Source organism: Acipenser ruthenus, chromosome 10, assembly GCF_902713425.1.
Source record: "Acipenser ruthenus chromosome 10, fAciRut3.2 maternal haplotype, whole genome shotgun sequence".
NCBI lineage: Eukaryota > Metazoa > Chordata > Actinopteri > Acipenseriformes > Acipenseridae > Acipenser > Acipenser ruthenus.
The window spans coordinates 7,573,492-7,590,844 of NC_081198.1; the positions used below are offsets into that span (position 1 = coordinate 7,573,492).

Below are 17,353 nucleotides of genomic sequence, written 5' to 3' on the forward strand. Positions count from 1 at the left end.
GGCCTGTTCCTCTAATAAAATGTAAGGGGGGCACTTAACCCCTCCTTCATGGTTGTCAACAATGAGTAAATTAACTGACAGGCAATAATAGGAACAGGAGCTCTAGGCTTGACACATTTTGTACACACTGACATGTTACAACGCTCTTACATTTTGGTTGCACATTATTTATACCCTAAGACAAATAAAAATGCCCACTGACGCTGTTTTTTTATTTTAATGTAACATTTCCACAAACTTTTAACTGTCCTATTTTGAAAGCTTTTGTACTCCACTGTAGGATTTATTTCCAAAGCAAATTTTTACGTAGATTATTTTTTTATTTATTTATTTTTTCAAATCAGTGTGCAGATAAACATATAGATCTTTGGTACTTACAAAAAAATCTAGCAAATATTAAAAGCAACATTATACACATTTTAGCAACTTTGGGTGACTAATATTTCTTGACAATGTGCTAAGAAATACAATAAAAATAATGGCAAGCTGTCAAAAAATGTTTATTATTCATCCCTCCATGATTCCTAAAAAAGATAGAAAGATGCATTGAATATGGTTTCAAAGACATTGGTTCCCTTTCACTATATGTTATGTTAGCAGATGTCTAGTATCTGAAGATGAAATGTAGCATTTATCTTCTTTGGAATTCAGGAAAACCGTAAGAAAAATAGTTATAAAATTAGACAAATGGTTTGAGGAAAAGTGATTGTTTTTCGTGTTATAACCTCAATCAACCCTCAGCTGGCTTGGGGATCTGACAAAAAACAAAACAACATGCTTGTCAGTGCTCATCAAGTCTCCTACCAGGCAAACGCGTAGCTATTTTAGATCTCTATAGTGCAAAAGATGTGTGCTTGTTGATACAGAGCTGGGCATAGCCTTTGAAGGGGGAAGAAATGATTACCACATCTGTAGAACACTCAGCGTACTTAAGGTTTTCAGCAACCATAAGGGGATATCGTGTGTCATTTTATTGGATTGTCAGTTTCACATTGACTTGCTGTGTTGATGGTAATGATAATAAAATTGAAATATCCAGGCACTTATCACTGTATTGCCTTGCCTTGCAGCAGCACTTGTCTTAGTTATTTTCTTTTGCTGTTTCACTAGAGAAAACAAATATGTACAGAAGAAATATGGGCAGCTGGCTCTTTGAGCTAATATATATATATATATATATATATATATATATATATATATATATATATATATATATATATATATATATATATATTATCACAATGTTATTGAATTTTTAACATTAAAAAAGCAGACCACAGCCAAATGTGTGGTATCAATCAAAATTACATTACATAACATTGTTGTGAGCTTATGAAAAAGGGAAAAGATGAGTGTGTTACTCTTTATACAGTGATTAATGAAATTGCTTTTTGGACAGTTTCTAATGGAAAATATTTTCAGTTGAAGCAGCTTGCTTGTTGTTTGTGAGGAAGGCTAATGTGACAGTGTTTCAGTATGCTACAGTATCATGGTCTCGAGGATCCCAAGCGCTCACCTTTCTAAACTGTAATAAACGTATTACTTTTATATTTCATATACAGTTTTCAGCTCTCAGTTAAGCTATGTGTAAAGTAAGGAAAACAACATACTCTAGGCAATTTCGTGCACATGTTGTACACAATTGTGTGAGCTTGCATGCTTAATCTAAACATAGACAATAAAAGCAATCTTTTTTTAGTGATATAATAAAGTAATACAGAAAAAAAGTATTAAAAAAAAGTACATTGACAGTGTGCATCTCAGATAAAAGCAATCTTCTCCACATCACAGCTCCACAGCTCCCAAAATACAAGTGTGTTGATAGAAAGGTGAAAGTTTTGGTTGTTATTTTGCTATTCATGTTTATTTTTTTTTTTACTAAGTACATAATGTTACAGTAATATGATCCCATGAGATACTTCTCACTGATGCTCAGCTATAAGCATCTGGTACCTGGGAAGTTGGAAGGGAAGGAGTTAATGCATTCAGCTGTGTAGATGATGATCAGATATTAAATCTTTATCAGATCCTTACGGGACTCCCATTAAGTTCATGAAATCGGCACATGTGGAAAGAGATTTGGCAGATGGAACAATAGATACAGGAGCCACCTGAGAATTACACTGGGATCTTATCTGCAGTTGGTGCACTTGTGGTTTGTTACAGCTGGGAACTGGGAGCCAAGAGTGCTTAGTGTTAACCTTATTTTAAATCTATCTAAAAACAACAAATAAACCTTCGGCATGCTTTCTTTCGGGAGATTTACCTAGATTTCTTCTTGTTCTTCCAGGTGGTGACCCGACCTCACAGTGACAGCCCTCTTTGTCTAAACAACTCGAATCGCTGACCACTTATCCCCTGACCCCCTTTCCCCACCGCCACCAACCAGCCCTCTCGCTGGGCCCAGTTTCTCCCGTGAGGAAGCGGAGAAGACTCCAGATGGACTTGCACAGGGCTGCCTTCAAGATGGAGAGCTCCTCCTATCTCCCCAACCCCCTGGCCTCTCCTGCACTGATGGTGCTGGCCTCCACTGCTGAAGCCAGCCGCGATGCTTCCATCCCCTGCCAGCAACCACGCCCCTTCGGTGTCCCAGTCTCCATGGACAAGGAGGTCCACATTCCCTTCACCAACGGCTCCTACACCTTTGCCTCCATGTATCACCGACAAGGAGCAGTGCCAGGGGGCTTCCCCAGCCGAGACTTCCCTCCCTCCCTTCTTCACCTCCACCATCAGTTTGCGCCCCCGAACCTGGACTGCTCCCCCATCAGCATGCTCAACCATAGCGGGGTGGGCGCCTTCCGGCCCTTCGCCTCTGTGCCAGACGACCGCGATGGCAGCGGCTATCAGTCTGCTTTCACCCCCGCCAAACGCCTCAAAGGCTGCCTGGAGGCCGACGCTTCCCCCCACCTGCGCTACTCCGACTCTGACGGCAAGGAGTATGACTACGGGGGCGCCCAGATCTCATCCAGCTCTCCCGGGTCCCTCAAGGCCGCTGAGGACGCTGGGAAGAAGCTCTTTGTGGTCTCGGGCCTCCTCTCTGACTGCGATACCTCCCCCAGCCCTGAGGACCGCCACGAGCGCTGTAAGTATCGTTTATTATCTTTGATTATTTTTGTGTGTCTCTTCCGTCTTTCATTTATTGCATGTGGGTACACCTCTGTATTGTTTAAAATGCTTTTGTGAAATAACAAAAGAAAACCGTGCCTATCTGCACCAGAACGTCATTGTATTTCCGTTCCACTTACCACCCTTATTTATTTTAATATGCAAGCGAACCCAACTGAAGCCATCAGTGTAAGTTTCAGGTTTTTTTTTAACAGAGAAAAATCTGTGTGTCTGAAAAGGAGGTTCTTTCTCTCATCTGGTACCATGAACTCTGCTGGAAAGGGTTTGTCTAATTTTACAAATGAATTTCGTTCGATTCCTACCATTTTAGCCACTTACTTTATGATGACATGTTCTTGCACTTATGGCTTTAATTATTTTTCAGAGTTTTTTATATTGTCTGTTTGACCGCAAGCTTATAAAGCAAGTAAGCTTAGTTATGTTTTTAACATGTTTAGCCTAGAAAAATCCTAGGTGGAACTCGCACAAGAACATAAGAACATAAGAAAAGTTTGTGAATGAGAAAAAGCTGTTCGGCCCATCAAGGCTCGTCCCTTGTCAGCACACCATTTACCCCTACTAATGGGATCTAATTTAATAGGAGGCTATTCCATGCATTTATAACTCTGTATAAAAAATACACATCACTATTTACTTTTTTACAATGTGTACTGTTGAACGTTTTGAGAGTATACATCAGTGTGGATGAAATGAAATTTCAGTAGTCCACTAACAGACATCTCTTTACCACCGCTGCAGAGAAGAAAGAGGGGAAGGAGGTTAAAGCAATAAAACAAGTGATTTCATTGCTAGATTTTTAAAGCAAAATGCTGAATAATAGCATTACCTTCCCTGGGAAATCGTGATGAGAAATTTGATTAGTCTGCTGAGTTTGGGTCCAGCAGTTTGTGGTGCCAGCAGTGCGGCTCCTGATTTTTGAAAGAGCGCCCTGCCGCTGAGCTAAAGGAGCTGCTCTGCTAGCTCAGGTCTATCTTTTACTGTTACACGGGATTAGGAGTGGGGAATAGGGAAGTTTTTCCGAATTCCTGCTTCACCTTTCCAGTGTAATTGTACAAGTAGAAAACCTGGATCTGCTGGGAAAAACAGATTTTAACGGCTTGAGGTTTTTTTTTTTCTGTATCTAATTAGATTAAGCCCCAGGCCCACCATGGGCCTTAATGCAATTAAACTCCCAGCACTTTTATATAAGGGACTTAAATTCGGTTCCCCTTGAGTGACTACCTTACTGGAGACAGTCTTGAGAGGAACACTGTGTCCTTTCTTAGAGGTATGAAAAAAATGAATTCGCTGACAAACTTACTGGTGGAAAAATGCATTGTATCTGTATATTTGTGCTGTTTTTTCTCAGATACCATCTGTTAAAATAGTATTTGCTGAGGTGGGTGTTGTGTAATTTTGTATTATTTTAATGTATTCCAATTGAGGAATAACTGTATACGTTTGTTTGTTTTTTTATATATAAAATGGGTTGGTTTTGTATTTTTAATGCCGATGTTCGCAATCACTAAATGACCTTGAGATGACCTTGAGATGACCTTGAGATGTCCATCTACAAATACTCTCTACCGTGTAGCTTAACAGTGGAAATACCCAGAACAGCAAATACAAAGCTGAACAGCTGTTTAAGGTAAAATACAATGACAAAGCTACCCAGATAACCAGTCTGCAGACTTTAGATACATAGGGTTTGGTTTTGTGTTTTCTGTTTGATGCAGTGTTTGGGGTGGCTTGGATGCCACTCCTACTGATACCGTCAAGACCTCACTTTCATAGGAAACAATGAAAACACCTACAAATTGATTAGAGACCGTTGCAGAATATCTCTGGTTTGTTTGCCTGGTTATATTGAAAATAGGATTTATTTTAATGCCGTGTATGTTTTTTTCTACTGTATTTCTTTTGTTTATTACTGCAAAACATATTATTATTATTATTATTATTATTATTATTATTATTATTATTATTATTATTATTATTATTTGTTTATTTAGCAGAAGCCTTTATCCAAGGCGACTTACAGAGACTAGGGTGTGTGAACTATGGATCAGCTGCAGAGTCACTTACAACTATGTCTCACCCGAAAGACGGAGCACAAGTAGGTTAAGTGACTTGCTCAGGGTCACACAATGATTCGTTGGCAGAGGTGGGCTTTGAACCGGGGACCTCCTGGTTACAAGCCCTTTTCTTTAACCACTGGACCACACAACCTCCTCCCCATATATATTAATACTCTTTAGAGAGAGAGAGCTATTCTCCTATGAACAGTTATACTGTGTCAGAGACTCACAATGTTTCTGTGTATGTTGGTGGGTGGTTAGCGTTTCCCTGCCACATGTTGGAAATGAATAGTGAGTTTTTCTGGAGCAGACAGGTCAATGACAAGGGTCAGATATTTTTGAACATACGAACATGATCTCTTATTGTTTTTAGTTTGAATGGAGAGTGGGGATGGAGTTGAGTAAAATAAAATAAAATAAAAAATTCAGGAGGCATGGTGTCAGGGAGAGGGGAGCAGATAAAAGGAGAGATAAATGAAATGAAAAGGAGAGGATGAGTAATCAGCGGTCTTTGAGCTGAAACGCAGACTCCAGCTTCCTTCCTGTGCAGCTGAAATAAAAAAAAATCCTTAAAACAACATAAGCATGGACACGAGGGCTTCCTTCCTGCTGTGACCAACCTGCGAGCCGTTTCGGGCTGTCTTCAAAAATTCCATCTGACTTATGGGGAACTGGGAGCCTGGCAGATTATTCCCTGTAGGGGCAGGGACCTGACAGGGACCCAGCCAATCCACATCATTCAGTAACAAACAAAAACGAGCCGTAAAAATGTACCCCCCCCCCAAAGAGTAAACAGTAACCTATAACAGTTTGACTTTCACTCAGGGCTTTAACCTTTTTAGAATGATCTATTATTCCTCCTGCATCAGATGCACTACACTGCCCCTTTTCAATCCCCCATAATGAATACATTCCATCATTAATCGATACAGAATTTGGCACGGAAGGTAAACGCACAAGGAGTTAAAAACCCTCACAGTTAAAAGATGTTGATCCCACAAGACCCTCCCCCCCCCCTTCCCCCCTGTCTTCACGGTCTGGTGATGGGGTTAAGTTAAGTAAGAGTGTTCTAATAATTAGGCTGCCGCTGGGTGTTTGGCAATGCTTAACCAGATGTTAAAAGGCTAGTCCTATAGAGTATCTCTCTCTCTCTCTCTCTCTCTCTCTCTCTCTCTCTCTCTCTCTCTCTCTCTCTCTCTCTCTCTCTCTCTCTCTCTCTCTCTCTCTCTCTCTCTCCATGGGTCTATCTCTCTCCCTCCTCTCTCTCACCATCTTTCTTTGTAACCCCAATATAATATGTTGCCTATTTGTAAAATTCCTATTTGTATTTATAATGTATAGGCAGTGCCTCTCATAGAAATTTTTGAGCTCAGAATGCCCGGGCCTGGGCCGATGTTCAGCTTCAGTACATTTCCAATGCAGTGTAAGGCCGATGTTCAGCTTCAGTACATTTCCAATGCAGTGTAAGGCCGATGTTCAGCTTCAATACATTTCCAATGCAGTGTAAGGCCGATGTTCAGCTTCAATACATTTCCAATGCAGTGTAAGGCCGATGTTCAGCTTCAGTACATTTCCAATGCAGTGTAAGGCCGATGTTCAGCTTCAATACATTTCCAATGCAGTGTAAGGCCGATGTTCAGCTTCAATACATTTCCAATGCAGTGTAAGGCCGATGTTCAGCTTCAGTACATTTCCAATGCAGTGTAAGGCCGATGTTCAGCTTCAGTACATTTCCAATGCAGTGTAAGGCCGATGTTCAGCTTCAATACATTTCCAATGCAGTGTAAGGCCGATGTTCAGCTTCAGTACATTTCCAATGCAGTGTAAGGCCGATGTTCAGCTTCAATACATTTCCAATGCAGTGTAAGGCCGATGTTCAGCTTCAGTACATTTCCAATGCAGTGTAAGGCCTATGTTCAGCTTCAATACATTTCCAATGCAGTGTCAGGCCGATGTTCAGCTTCAGTTTCCTTGAATGTGTTAAAAACACTGTTGTTGTGCTGTCGTGCAGATTGTGAATTAATGCTTCCTGTCTGGATTTGCTGGATTGGGTACATGGATTGGATAGGGATTGGTTGAAAGCCTTGGTTATTGGGATGAATTGTAGAATCCAGTACAGTCCTGAAGCCAGGTGGTGGTCAATGTAAAGGGAAAATTAAACAGATTGATCGATAGATTGTTAGACAGTTCAAATGTACTTATTTAATTCTGCTCTTTTGCCAGTCAGAGCAGACAGGGAGGAGTCAGTGCAGAGCCCTGCCTTGTTTCTTTTTTGTGTGTTTTGAGTGAGTAGGACTGGGAGTTCAGTAAATTAATACCACACTGTGTCTTTAAGTATCCAAATAGAACTGACCAAACGCTGTGCTGCATTTCTCCAGAGAGTCTGTCTAATGTAGATGTGTTGAAAGACCGCTTCCTCCAAAGCTGCAGAGCTGAGATTTGTAAATGAACTGCTTGCTAACAGGTCCTGGGGTTTGTGCACTCTGATATCTTCCAAGCAGTCCTACCTCAGACTACCTCATAATTTTAATAAATTAAAGCCTTCATTTATTAAAATTACAGAAGCCATATTTTATTCTCACAAAAAGTATTAAAATACAGGATAAAATTGCCACCAACTGCAGCTTACAGTACATGGTTATATATATATATATATATATAATTTTAAGCAGCATTCAACTTTTAAAAAGTACAACATGACAAAACCGTATGCTTTTAAAAGGAAACTGATATTTCGAGCAAACGGTACATTTTCATTACTGACACCTATTATAAAGTGTGGCCATCTATTTTATCTGTGTTTTTCAACCAATCTCTATCTTTCAAAGCTAATTCATTATTTATCAGTATGTATCTTCTATTTATCTATCTAATCTATCTGTCAGTTCATCTATTGATCCGATCTATCATTTTAAGCTGATATCTCTACCAGACAGCAATCTCTATCTGTCTTTCTTTGATTATATTTTTTCTATATTTTTGTTTTAAACACATTAAGGCACAATTCCTCTGTATAAAATACATGTTTTTAATTAGAATTGAAATACTGGAAAGCAGGATATAGTCGGTTGATTATTATTATTATTATTATTATTATTATTATTATTATTATTATTATATAAACAAATACAATAATACATTTTAATTATAATTATTGGTAAAAAGTTGAGGGAGTGTCAAAAATATAAGAACTACAAAATACATTTATTTATTTATTTATTTATTACTTATTATTTTATTTTATTATCATTATATATATATATATATATATATATATATATATATATATATATATAATTCATGTAACAAGTATACTAAAATGGTATACTGCTCATATGCTTATAGCAAACTTCATTGGCCTACATTACCTTGAGGGGAGCTGAAGATAAGGACCAGGGTGGCTAATAGTGTTATGTTAGTGGTAGCGAAAGGGGGTCCTTGTTTATTGTACAGACACAGAGGTGTGAAAGAGATAAGAGCTGGACAATTGTCCTTTAGTGGTGTGTCATTTGTAACACTGACAAGGTGTGAGGAAGGAGGCTGTGAAAAATACTGCCTCCCCGCTCAAATGAAGTGCAGCTGCTGGACGACAGAAAGCTAAGGGGACCCAGACACTGCTGTTGTGCAGCAGCTAGAGATCACTACAACCGGCAGTTTTATATGATTGTAAAAAAATCCTTTTGGGGGGAAAAGGCAATGATAGAGGAAACTGTTAAAGTAGGCACTTAACCAGTCTGCAGCCTCCTCCCCTTCCATTAGGACGGGCTACAGACGTGCTTCTGTTGTGTTCTAACTAGCCTTTTGAAATAATTGAATAAAGTGGCCCATTTGTAAAACTGTGTATGTGCGTATGAGTGCTGTACAGGCTTTCTGTATGAGAATGTTAACATGTTTTAGATTGTGAACATTTACTAGAGAGAGAAGCAGTTAAGTAACAAGAAATCCTGTTTCTCCAGTGTGGGAAATGCATGTGAGGTGCAAACAGGAAACAGTCAGTGAGTTAATGAGAGCAATCAATAGCCTTTTAAACTGGTAATTTGATAATTGCAATCATTAATGCTTACTTGGGTATTCATTAACTGCAAAACACTTTTGGAAGATTGCCTAATCTCTCTTTTTTAATTGCTGTATTTCATTTTTTATAAAATCTTTTAAGTTTAAGAAATATTTTGATGTATTGAAAATAACTATACATGTTAAATGCCCGTTGTTGATCTGAAACATTGCATTACATTATGTTTTTTTTTTTTTTGTCCATTACAATAATTAGTAAAAATTAGAAAGGGCCCAAATACATTAGCTATTTGTTTATTACAATACATTGAAATAACTTCGCTTCTGTCAAGATTATTTTACTTTTTATTTTTATTTCTTGTGACTTATTTCTTTATATTTATTTTTGTAGCACATCAGAGAAATTGTAACCTGCACCACAGTAGGTGGAAACAATCTCACCCCCCCCCCCCCCCCCCCCCCCCCCCCGAATAGTTCAAAGATACCCTTTCTGTGAAATTGGGGTCATTTTGATATTTGTCACAGTACACCATTTACCGAAGGGAAAGAAATGGGGAACACTTTAGGATGAAGGTAAATGCTGTATTTGGAAATTACTTCGAATAATGGGAAAGGGTTATTCTACCACAATAAAACAAAATGACAGAAAACAGCTGACAGTGTTTCTTTTTGTTCTGTTCAAACATTTCAACTGGATTTAAATACTGAGGTGCAATTTTTGTTTTAGGACTGGGAATCTTTGCTTCACCGTTGCTATTACTGCTGTAGGTGTTTAGTGCTGTGTAGCTTGTCGAATATAGCATCTTACTGGTAAAATGTATGGAATTTGTTACTTGGTTATGGCGGGGGGGCTTAGCTGGCAAATCTGTCACTTCTCCCAGGACAACCACCCTTACGACCTCCATTCAGAAAGACATTGATTTTTTTACTGCACTTTTGAAAGTTAGAAAAAAAAAGCAGAAGGGGATGTCGTCCGGGGAGCATTCTGAGAATCTGCCTTGTTTTTTACACTTAACACAGACAATCAAAGGTATCAAACAGGGATACAACCTGAACCACTCCTTTTAATATTATGGAAAAGGGACTCAAATGATATCAGCTTCTTTTAGATTTCTGAGAGGCTTAGTGACTGAAGCCTGCTCTTATCTGATATATATATACATATATCAGATCTATATTGTTTTTTTTTATTAAATTGTAATACAAAGGAGGTAACCATTAAAGTTCTAAACACTGTTTGGGTTATGGGATGGAAGCAGATAGATGCAAGAGTATACAGGAGGACACACAGGAATAGATGATTCCAGAAGTAATGGGGTTAATGCTTGGAATGAAGACTGGCTGGTTAACTAAACTCGTGTGTGGTCACAGACAGTGATGTGGCTCCCACTGACTGACTGCACAGTCGCTGTCCATTGTGGTAAAGGGGAATTAGCAGTCTGTTACTGTGGCAGGGTTTTGGATTTTAAACACACACACTGCATCTATCAATTAAGTCGTGCTGGCCTTATAAAACGCTTTGGGTGGTTGCGCATTTTAATGGGCCTTAAAAAAACATTATAATGCACGATCAACTGGGTTTTTAATGCTGTACCTACTTGTTTTAGCAAGGCCATAATAATAATAATAATAATAATAATAATAATAATAATAATAATAATAATATACAAGATCTAGACATGAAAAAAATTGTTTTGGAAAATCGTTTCCCACTGGTGTTAATAAATCCAACTAGAATTATTTTGAGATTTAAATGAAGGAATGGTCTTATTGTACCCGAAGTATTTCGAAGTACAGCTCCATAATCTGAGCGCTTGTATTGCATCTGATCAAAGCAGGCGCTAATTTAATGGAATTATAAGAATGCTGTAAAATAAAAGTTATTAAAAAGTGTCACTGGTGCTGGGATCCAGGATGATTTATATTACACTATGAAGCTTCATCATGCCTTACTCTGCCAAATAGCCTTGTGATTAGACTGTAGATGTCTTTGCATTGTGAGGTTACTGATCCCCAGTTTGAGTTTGTCTTTACCTAGAAGCCAGTTTAAAATTAGTATTGCGTCAAAAGCTGAAGGAATCCTGTAATTTGACTGGCTAATGAGCTGCCTCTAATTGGATAATGACCACTGAACTCTGGTATGATTCAGAGTTCAGTGGTCATTATCCAATGAGTAGACATTGCTGCACATAGTTCTCTCTGAACAAAGCAGTGTTGACTTATTGCTTGTAATGGACAAGACAGACACTGTAAAGAACACCGTGTTTAACTGGGTAGTCTGGTCTCAGAACTAGACAACCAGAGGAGAACGAGACAGAGGGAGAGCATGTGGGGAATGAAAGGCAGCTGGGATCCTCGTGCAGGTCTAATCACCGCTGACTCGCACCCTTTCCAGCCTCCCCTCAACGGGCATGTCACCTTGCTCCTCATTAGCTTGTTTTAAAAGTCCTTCACACACAGCAAGCTAGCTTATTTAAACAGGCTGTTAACAAACCTGCACAGAGGGCTGCATTAATCAACTCGGTACTTTTAACATACATATATACAGTATGTATAAAGCATAAAAGACCTTAAAATATAGAGGACATAGTATGTCAGGCAGGAAGTGTATTATCTTGTTGGAACAAACTCAAAGCTGTTTTATGTCCCCCCTCAGATCTATTGCCTCATCCTTCCTCACCTCTGTTATCTATGTATCTGTATCTATATCCTTCTATCCTAATTAATTATTTATATATGGCATCTTCCATTTATCTGTCTAATCTGTCTATCAGATTATCAGATGAGCCTGTCCTATCCATTCTCCACTGATATGCAGCTACAATGACTCTTTCCTATATATTATAAATGTGCCTTTGTATTCATACTGCTTACTGTACGTTGAAACCGCTATCTATCTATCTATCCATCTATCTATCTATCTATCTATCTATCTATCTATCTATCTATCTATCTATCTGTCTATCTATCTATCTGTTGTATATACACACATTTACATCCTTTATTTAGTGTATGTATCTTGGTATGCTAATAGGTATATCTAAAATGACAGTCAGGCTTTAATAGCAGTCATTGTCCAGCCTGGGGTGACTCCTTTCCTTGTGAATATGAAAATTCATCTCTCACCCATGTTAATATTATTCTGTCAATACACCCTCTGTGATGACCAGGCTGTCTCAACTTAGTCCTGCTGCGGGCGTCCGTCTTCCATCTGCAGAAAAGTAACTGACAAGCTGTCAATAACCTGGCAAAATGCTAATCGTGGCATTTAGTGACAGGCTGACAAATTAGGGATGGGCAGCCTAGTGAGGGTTAAAAATGTGTTCACAGCTTCCAAACTGTATGGCATTACGGTGACAGAGCAAATTATGCAAGGATGTGTAGAGAGCAATAGAGAATCAGTCTACTCAACAGATACACATGTTCACAGGTGAACCACAGAGATAAGACTGAATAGGCTTGATTAAAATTGAGACCGACATACAGACAGACAGACTGATGGATTGTGGATACACAGATCGGCAGATAGATAACTGTAGCATGCGAAGACTGAAATAGTTTGCAGAGTGATCAATCCGTCAATACGGGATAAGCACTGATTGGAAAGAGGATAATCAATATTCTTCAGGTGGGGAGCCTTCAGCAGGAGCTTTAGTACGTTATTAATCTATTTTGTTTTCTTTTCTTTCCTAAACACACTTGAGAGGAGTTCTGGTGCTCTCAGCCCATTACCTAATAAAAACAACCATGAAGAATTACTATAGACACCTTGATAAGAAAACTAGAGGTCGTCATGGGTGCGAAATCCAGATCTTGGTGCTCAATTTTTTAAATTCTGCCTGTCCGTCAATACCCTTATAAATAATTCATTGCACTTTCCCTGATGCATTTTCACCAGGGATGCTCCGTCACCTTTCCTTCTCATTCCCCGCCTCGTCACATAGCCCCCTCACCCCCACTCCCCATCCCCATTCACTCATATCCATAGAGAAATGGAGCCCTGGAGTTACTCAATCTATCAAAATTTGACCAGATTTTATGATTCATTTTCTTATAAACAGTAAAAGCTTGACTATGAAATGAGTTTGCATCTTACACTATCAGAATGCTTTGTAACAAATGCCTGTCATTTGAATGCATCGATACAATCTAACCTATTGGATTAATGCTTCAATCCAAGACACTGTGAACACTTATTCATATATTTATATAGAAATGCTTTTAATTAGGAGCTGCAAACAGGTGCCTTATGACGTCTGCCTAAAATCAAACCATACAGTTTTATAGTGGAAGAATATGTTGAAAAGTGAAATGGGGAATTTACGCCCATTGGCGAGCGTATGGGCATGAATGACTGTTGTCATTTGATTGTTCCTGTGGTATAGGGTATAGGGTTAAACAGTTAGACTTCTTAAGGCGAGTCTAGCTAAAAAAAAAAAAAAAAAAAACAAGAAATGAAAAAAACTGAGTTCAAAGGTGAGTAGCAAGTGCAGCGATGAGGCATACAGTAAGCATGGTTTTGTATGTATGCATGCGTGCGTGGCGGTGTCGGTATGAGTGAAATGGGCTGTCTGCAGCACTCAGAGCAATCTCAGCTCACGGTTAATACGTTTAAAAAAATGTCCCCTCCATTTTCCTAGCCAGCCACAAAAGTGTTGTACTTTATTCAGCTGAGCCCCTGCTCTGTTAGTGCAAAATCAGCAGTGGTTCCCTGACCTATAAGAAAAAGATCAATCAAAGAGCTGGGTGATAAAGTAGAGGCATCAGCAATAGGGAGGATGCTAAATTGAGCAAGCACTGTGCTGTGGGAGCAGAGTGGGATTGACCTGGACCCCCCCCCCCCCCCCCACCCTTCCCCCCACATAGAGATAGACGCGTCTAGTTTTTTTTAATATACAAAAGATACTGTTAAGTGTTGGTACACTTGTGCAACATGTCAAATTCAATTTCCGGCACTCCTCTTTAGAAAATGGTGCAAACAAAACTTAGCTACATGGGTGGGTACTGCTCAGCCAAGGATGAATAGGATAGATGAGGATATGCTGTGTTGTTAACCCACCTTACAATAAGGAGGATAAAAAGTCAATCCAACAATCTGACAATACACATTTAAAAAGAACTAAACAGAACAAGGCAACCAACTCATAGAATGAGGGAAAAACTACATTAGACCCTAATGGACATTACAAAAACCACCCTCCAACATTGGATATTCAAGGGAATCTCTTGTCTCTGTCCCCAGTCCCGCTTGTTCCTTTGCTTGCCATGGCCCAGACTGCCTTCTCCAGCAGCTGCCGGCTGGCTGTGCTCTGAATTAATTCACAGCTTTACTCTCTCGGTGCTCTTGCGATAAATTAGTTGTAATGATGACGGCCTTGTTATGAGACCTGTGCCTTGTTTGCTTGTAATCCGAACGACAGGTTTAGGACTTGTATTATTTAAGATGCCTGGTAATTACATGGGTGTTAGCATATGTAGGGAGAGATATGATTAATTCGTGGAAAAAGAGAGAGAGAGAGAGAGAGAGAGAGAGAGAGAGAGAGAGAGAGAGAGAGAGAAAGAGAGAGAGAGAGAGAGAGAGAGACAGTAGCGGCACAGTCGTTTGGCAGATAAAATAGGAGCACTGTGTTGCCACAAAATGTTACCATTATTATACCTCATTAAAGCAAGGGCGAGATAAGGTAACACAAGCAATGAATAAAATCTATTGCCTTGCGTTAACGGTCGCAGAACCGATATCATAGGAAGCCGTAAAAGCTGCCTCCTTCTCGTGCCTGTCTGTGTGTTTGTGCCTGGCGACTGTGCTCCTGGAAGAAAAATGATGTCTCTTTTTTCCAGCGTACCCCCCCTCCCCCCCCCCCCGGTGTGCCTGAATGAGAGCAGATAGCACAGAACCCCCCTGCGCTAATTACCCAAGCTTTTAAAGAGAAGAAAAAAAGATTTGTACTAAAGAGCGACCGACAGGACCTGTTAATCTCCACCTATTGTTAGTGCAACAGGCTAGCCATGTTTGACAATTATCCAGGGAGCTGCTGTAAATTCGATTCAAACAGAGGGCTACTTAGCAAAAGAGAGAGAACAAGGTGCGCTGAACACTCTTTCTAGGTCTGCACCTTATATCAACAATGTGATACAACAGGTCGGCTTCAGTGGGGATTGGAAACCAACTCTGCCCAGTCAAACCTGTAGAGAATGAATAGGTGAATTCCCACAGGTATAGTAAACAGATTAGATTTCTCATGTTAAATCACCTGTCTATAAGTCATTTTCTTACCTCTTATTAGAATTATCAGCATCAGAGGTCTTCCTTTCATTGTTCAAAAGCTATTTTAGTTATTTTCTTTCGTTTTTACATGAGGTTATATGCCAAGTGAGACCTTGACCAATTTAAGGTAAAAAAAATAAAAATAAAACAAACATAAGAAGCAAATAAAAGATGTTCAGCACAATAAGGGAACAAGGGAACCAGTGATAATGTTGCAATGCTAATAAGAGGTAAGAAAATTGATAAATAAGCTGATAAAAATCCCCCGATAGTGAAGCAAGGTAAGACATTTGGCAATTATATATATTTATATGTTATTATGGATGCAGTAGAAAGGAGGAAAGTAGCTAGCTAGACCTGCTGAAAGTCACCGAGGGTGAATGCTGAGGATAATACTTTGCATATGTAGAAGCTGCTGGTTAATGGAAATTTGACCCCTGCTTGTTTGCATAAACAGCAACGCTGGTGTTTACGAAGCAGCAAACGTCTGTCTTCGAGGATGAAGCCTGTTGACTGTTTGCACATAAAAGCCAAGCTGCGTTTAGTAGATTAGCGCACAGTACTCAGTACATAATGAGGCATCCTCTTCTCAAATAAATACCTCGCCGGGCATATGATTCACTGCCAGGCCCTCCCACTGATTGGTAATTTGCTAAAATTAAAACTTAATCAAGCATACTAGCGAACTGCTTTTGAATAATTTAGTAGCAATCGGAAGAGAAGGGAAAGAACGACAGGGACTCTGCTGGACTGCTGATGAGGAGCCAGGGAAAGTGCACAAATATTTGAAGGTCTTTTTCCTGGGACCTCGAGCCACAGCTCTGATTAGTTCTAAATGAAATTGTCTGTACCGCTAAGACTATCCATACTATCACAGTGGGGAGCTATAGGGTAGCGGTTTGAAAGAGATCCTAGCTTTGAATTCCAGACAATGCAGCTTCTCTTGCCCCCTTCCTCTATGCCTCAGTCACTCTCCAGCCGTAATGCTCAGAACAGGATCTGAGGAGTGGCATCTCCAGTAGGTTATCCTGCAGGGATCTGGAATTAATAACCCTTTTATAAGTGGTGTCAATTATTATGTAATTACAGTGATGTAACAACATGCAATAGCTGCATAGGGTTTGCATTGTAACTACACAAATACATGTGTTATTACAGAGATTATTATGCAATCTCACAGCAGAATCTCAGCTTTTCTTTTTTTTTCTCCTCTCCCCTTCTGTTTAAGATGGATTTTTTTAAAAAAAATCTGATTTCAGTAGTTAATGATCTGATTACCCAGCTTTCTTAATTTTTAATATTGATTTCCCTTTTTACTTCTTTGATTAATTCCCAATCTAAAATATTTCTTTAATACAAAGATCATTGTTCAGGTTTATTGAAGTACTTATTAGCTCTGTTTTACAGATTAATTTTTAAATCATAAGCAAAAGAGTACAAATGATAGCACTTACATCTATTTACATATACTGGCGTACTGAAAACCCAGTTTACTGGCATACTGGAAACCTTGTGTATCTGTGCCAGTGTGCCACTATATATATATATAGTATAAATTATGCAATATTTTTTTAACTGATTAGGTAATGGACTAGCATAATAGATTCATTTTTATATATCATATTTTTATCTAGAAAATCAAATTAAATAAATTAATTATTATTAATAATAATAATAATAATAATAATAATAATAATAATAATAATAATAATAATAATGCCTTAGTAGCATTTTAAAGTTATTTTTGTCACTTTAACCACCTTTCAACAGTTATATCAGTTGCATTACCGTGCTATTAGTGTCTCTTTTCTGTTGCTCAGTTTTGTAATTATAACGTAGTTCAAGTAGCTAAACTGCAGTTCCCATGCAGTTTACCTGCACCCTGCTGTTA

The 17,353-nt window shown here is 38.9% G+C and overlaps 1 protein-coding gene across 7 annotated transcripts in view; it reads left to right on the forward strand.

Annotated features, from left to right (window-relative positions):
- The window catches only part of rnf220a (ring finger protein 220a), a 129,773-nt gene that overhangs the window by 8,096 nt on the left and 104,324 nt on the right, over positions 1-17,353 (forward strand). For all 7 annotated transcript variants that reach the window (XM_059031639.1, XM_059031640.1, XM_059031641.1 and 4 more), the window contains exon 2: positions 2,291-3,082. In XM_059031639.1, the coding sequence (XP_058887622.1) occupies positions 2,440-3,082 (643 nt within the window). In that variant the 5' untranslated portion in view covers positions 2,291-2,439. The remainder of the gene's footprint in view (positions 1-2,290; positions 3,083-17,353) is intronic.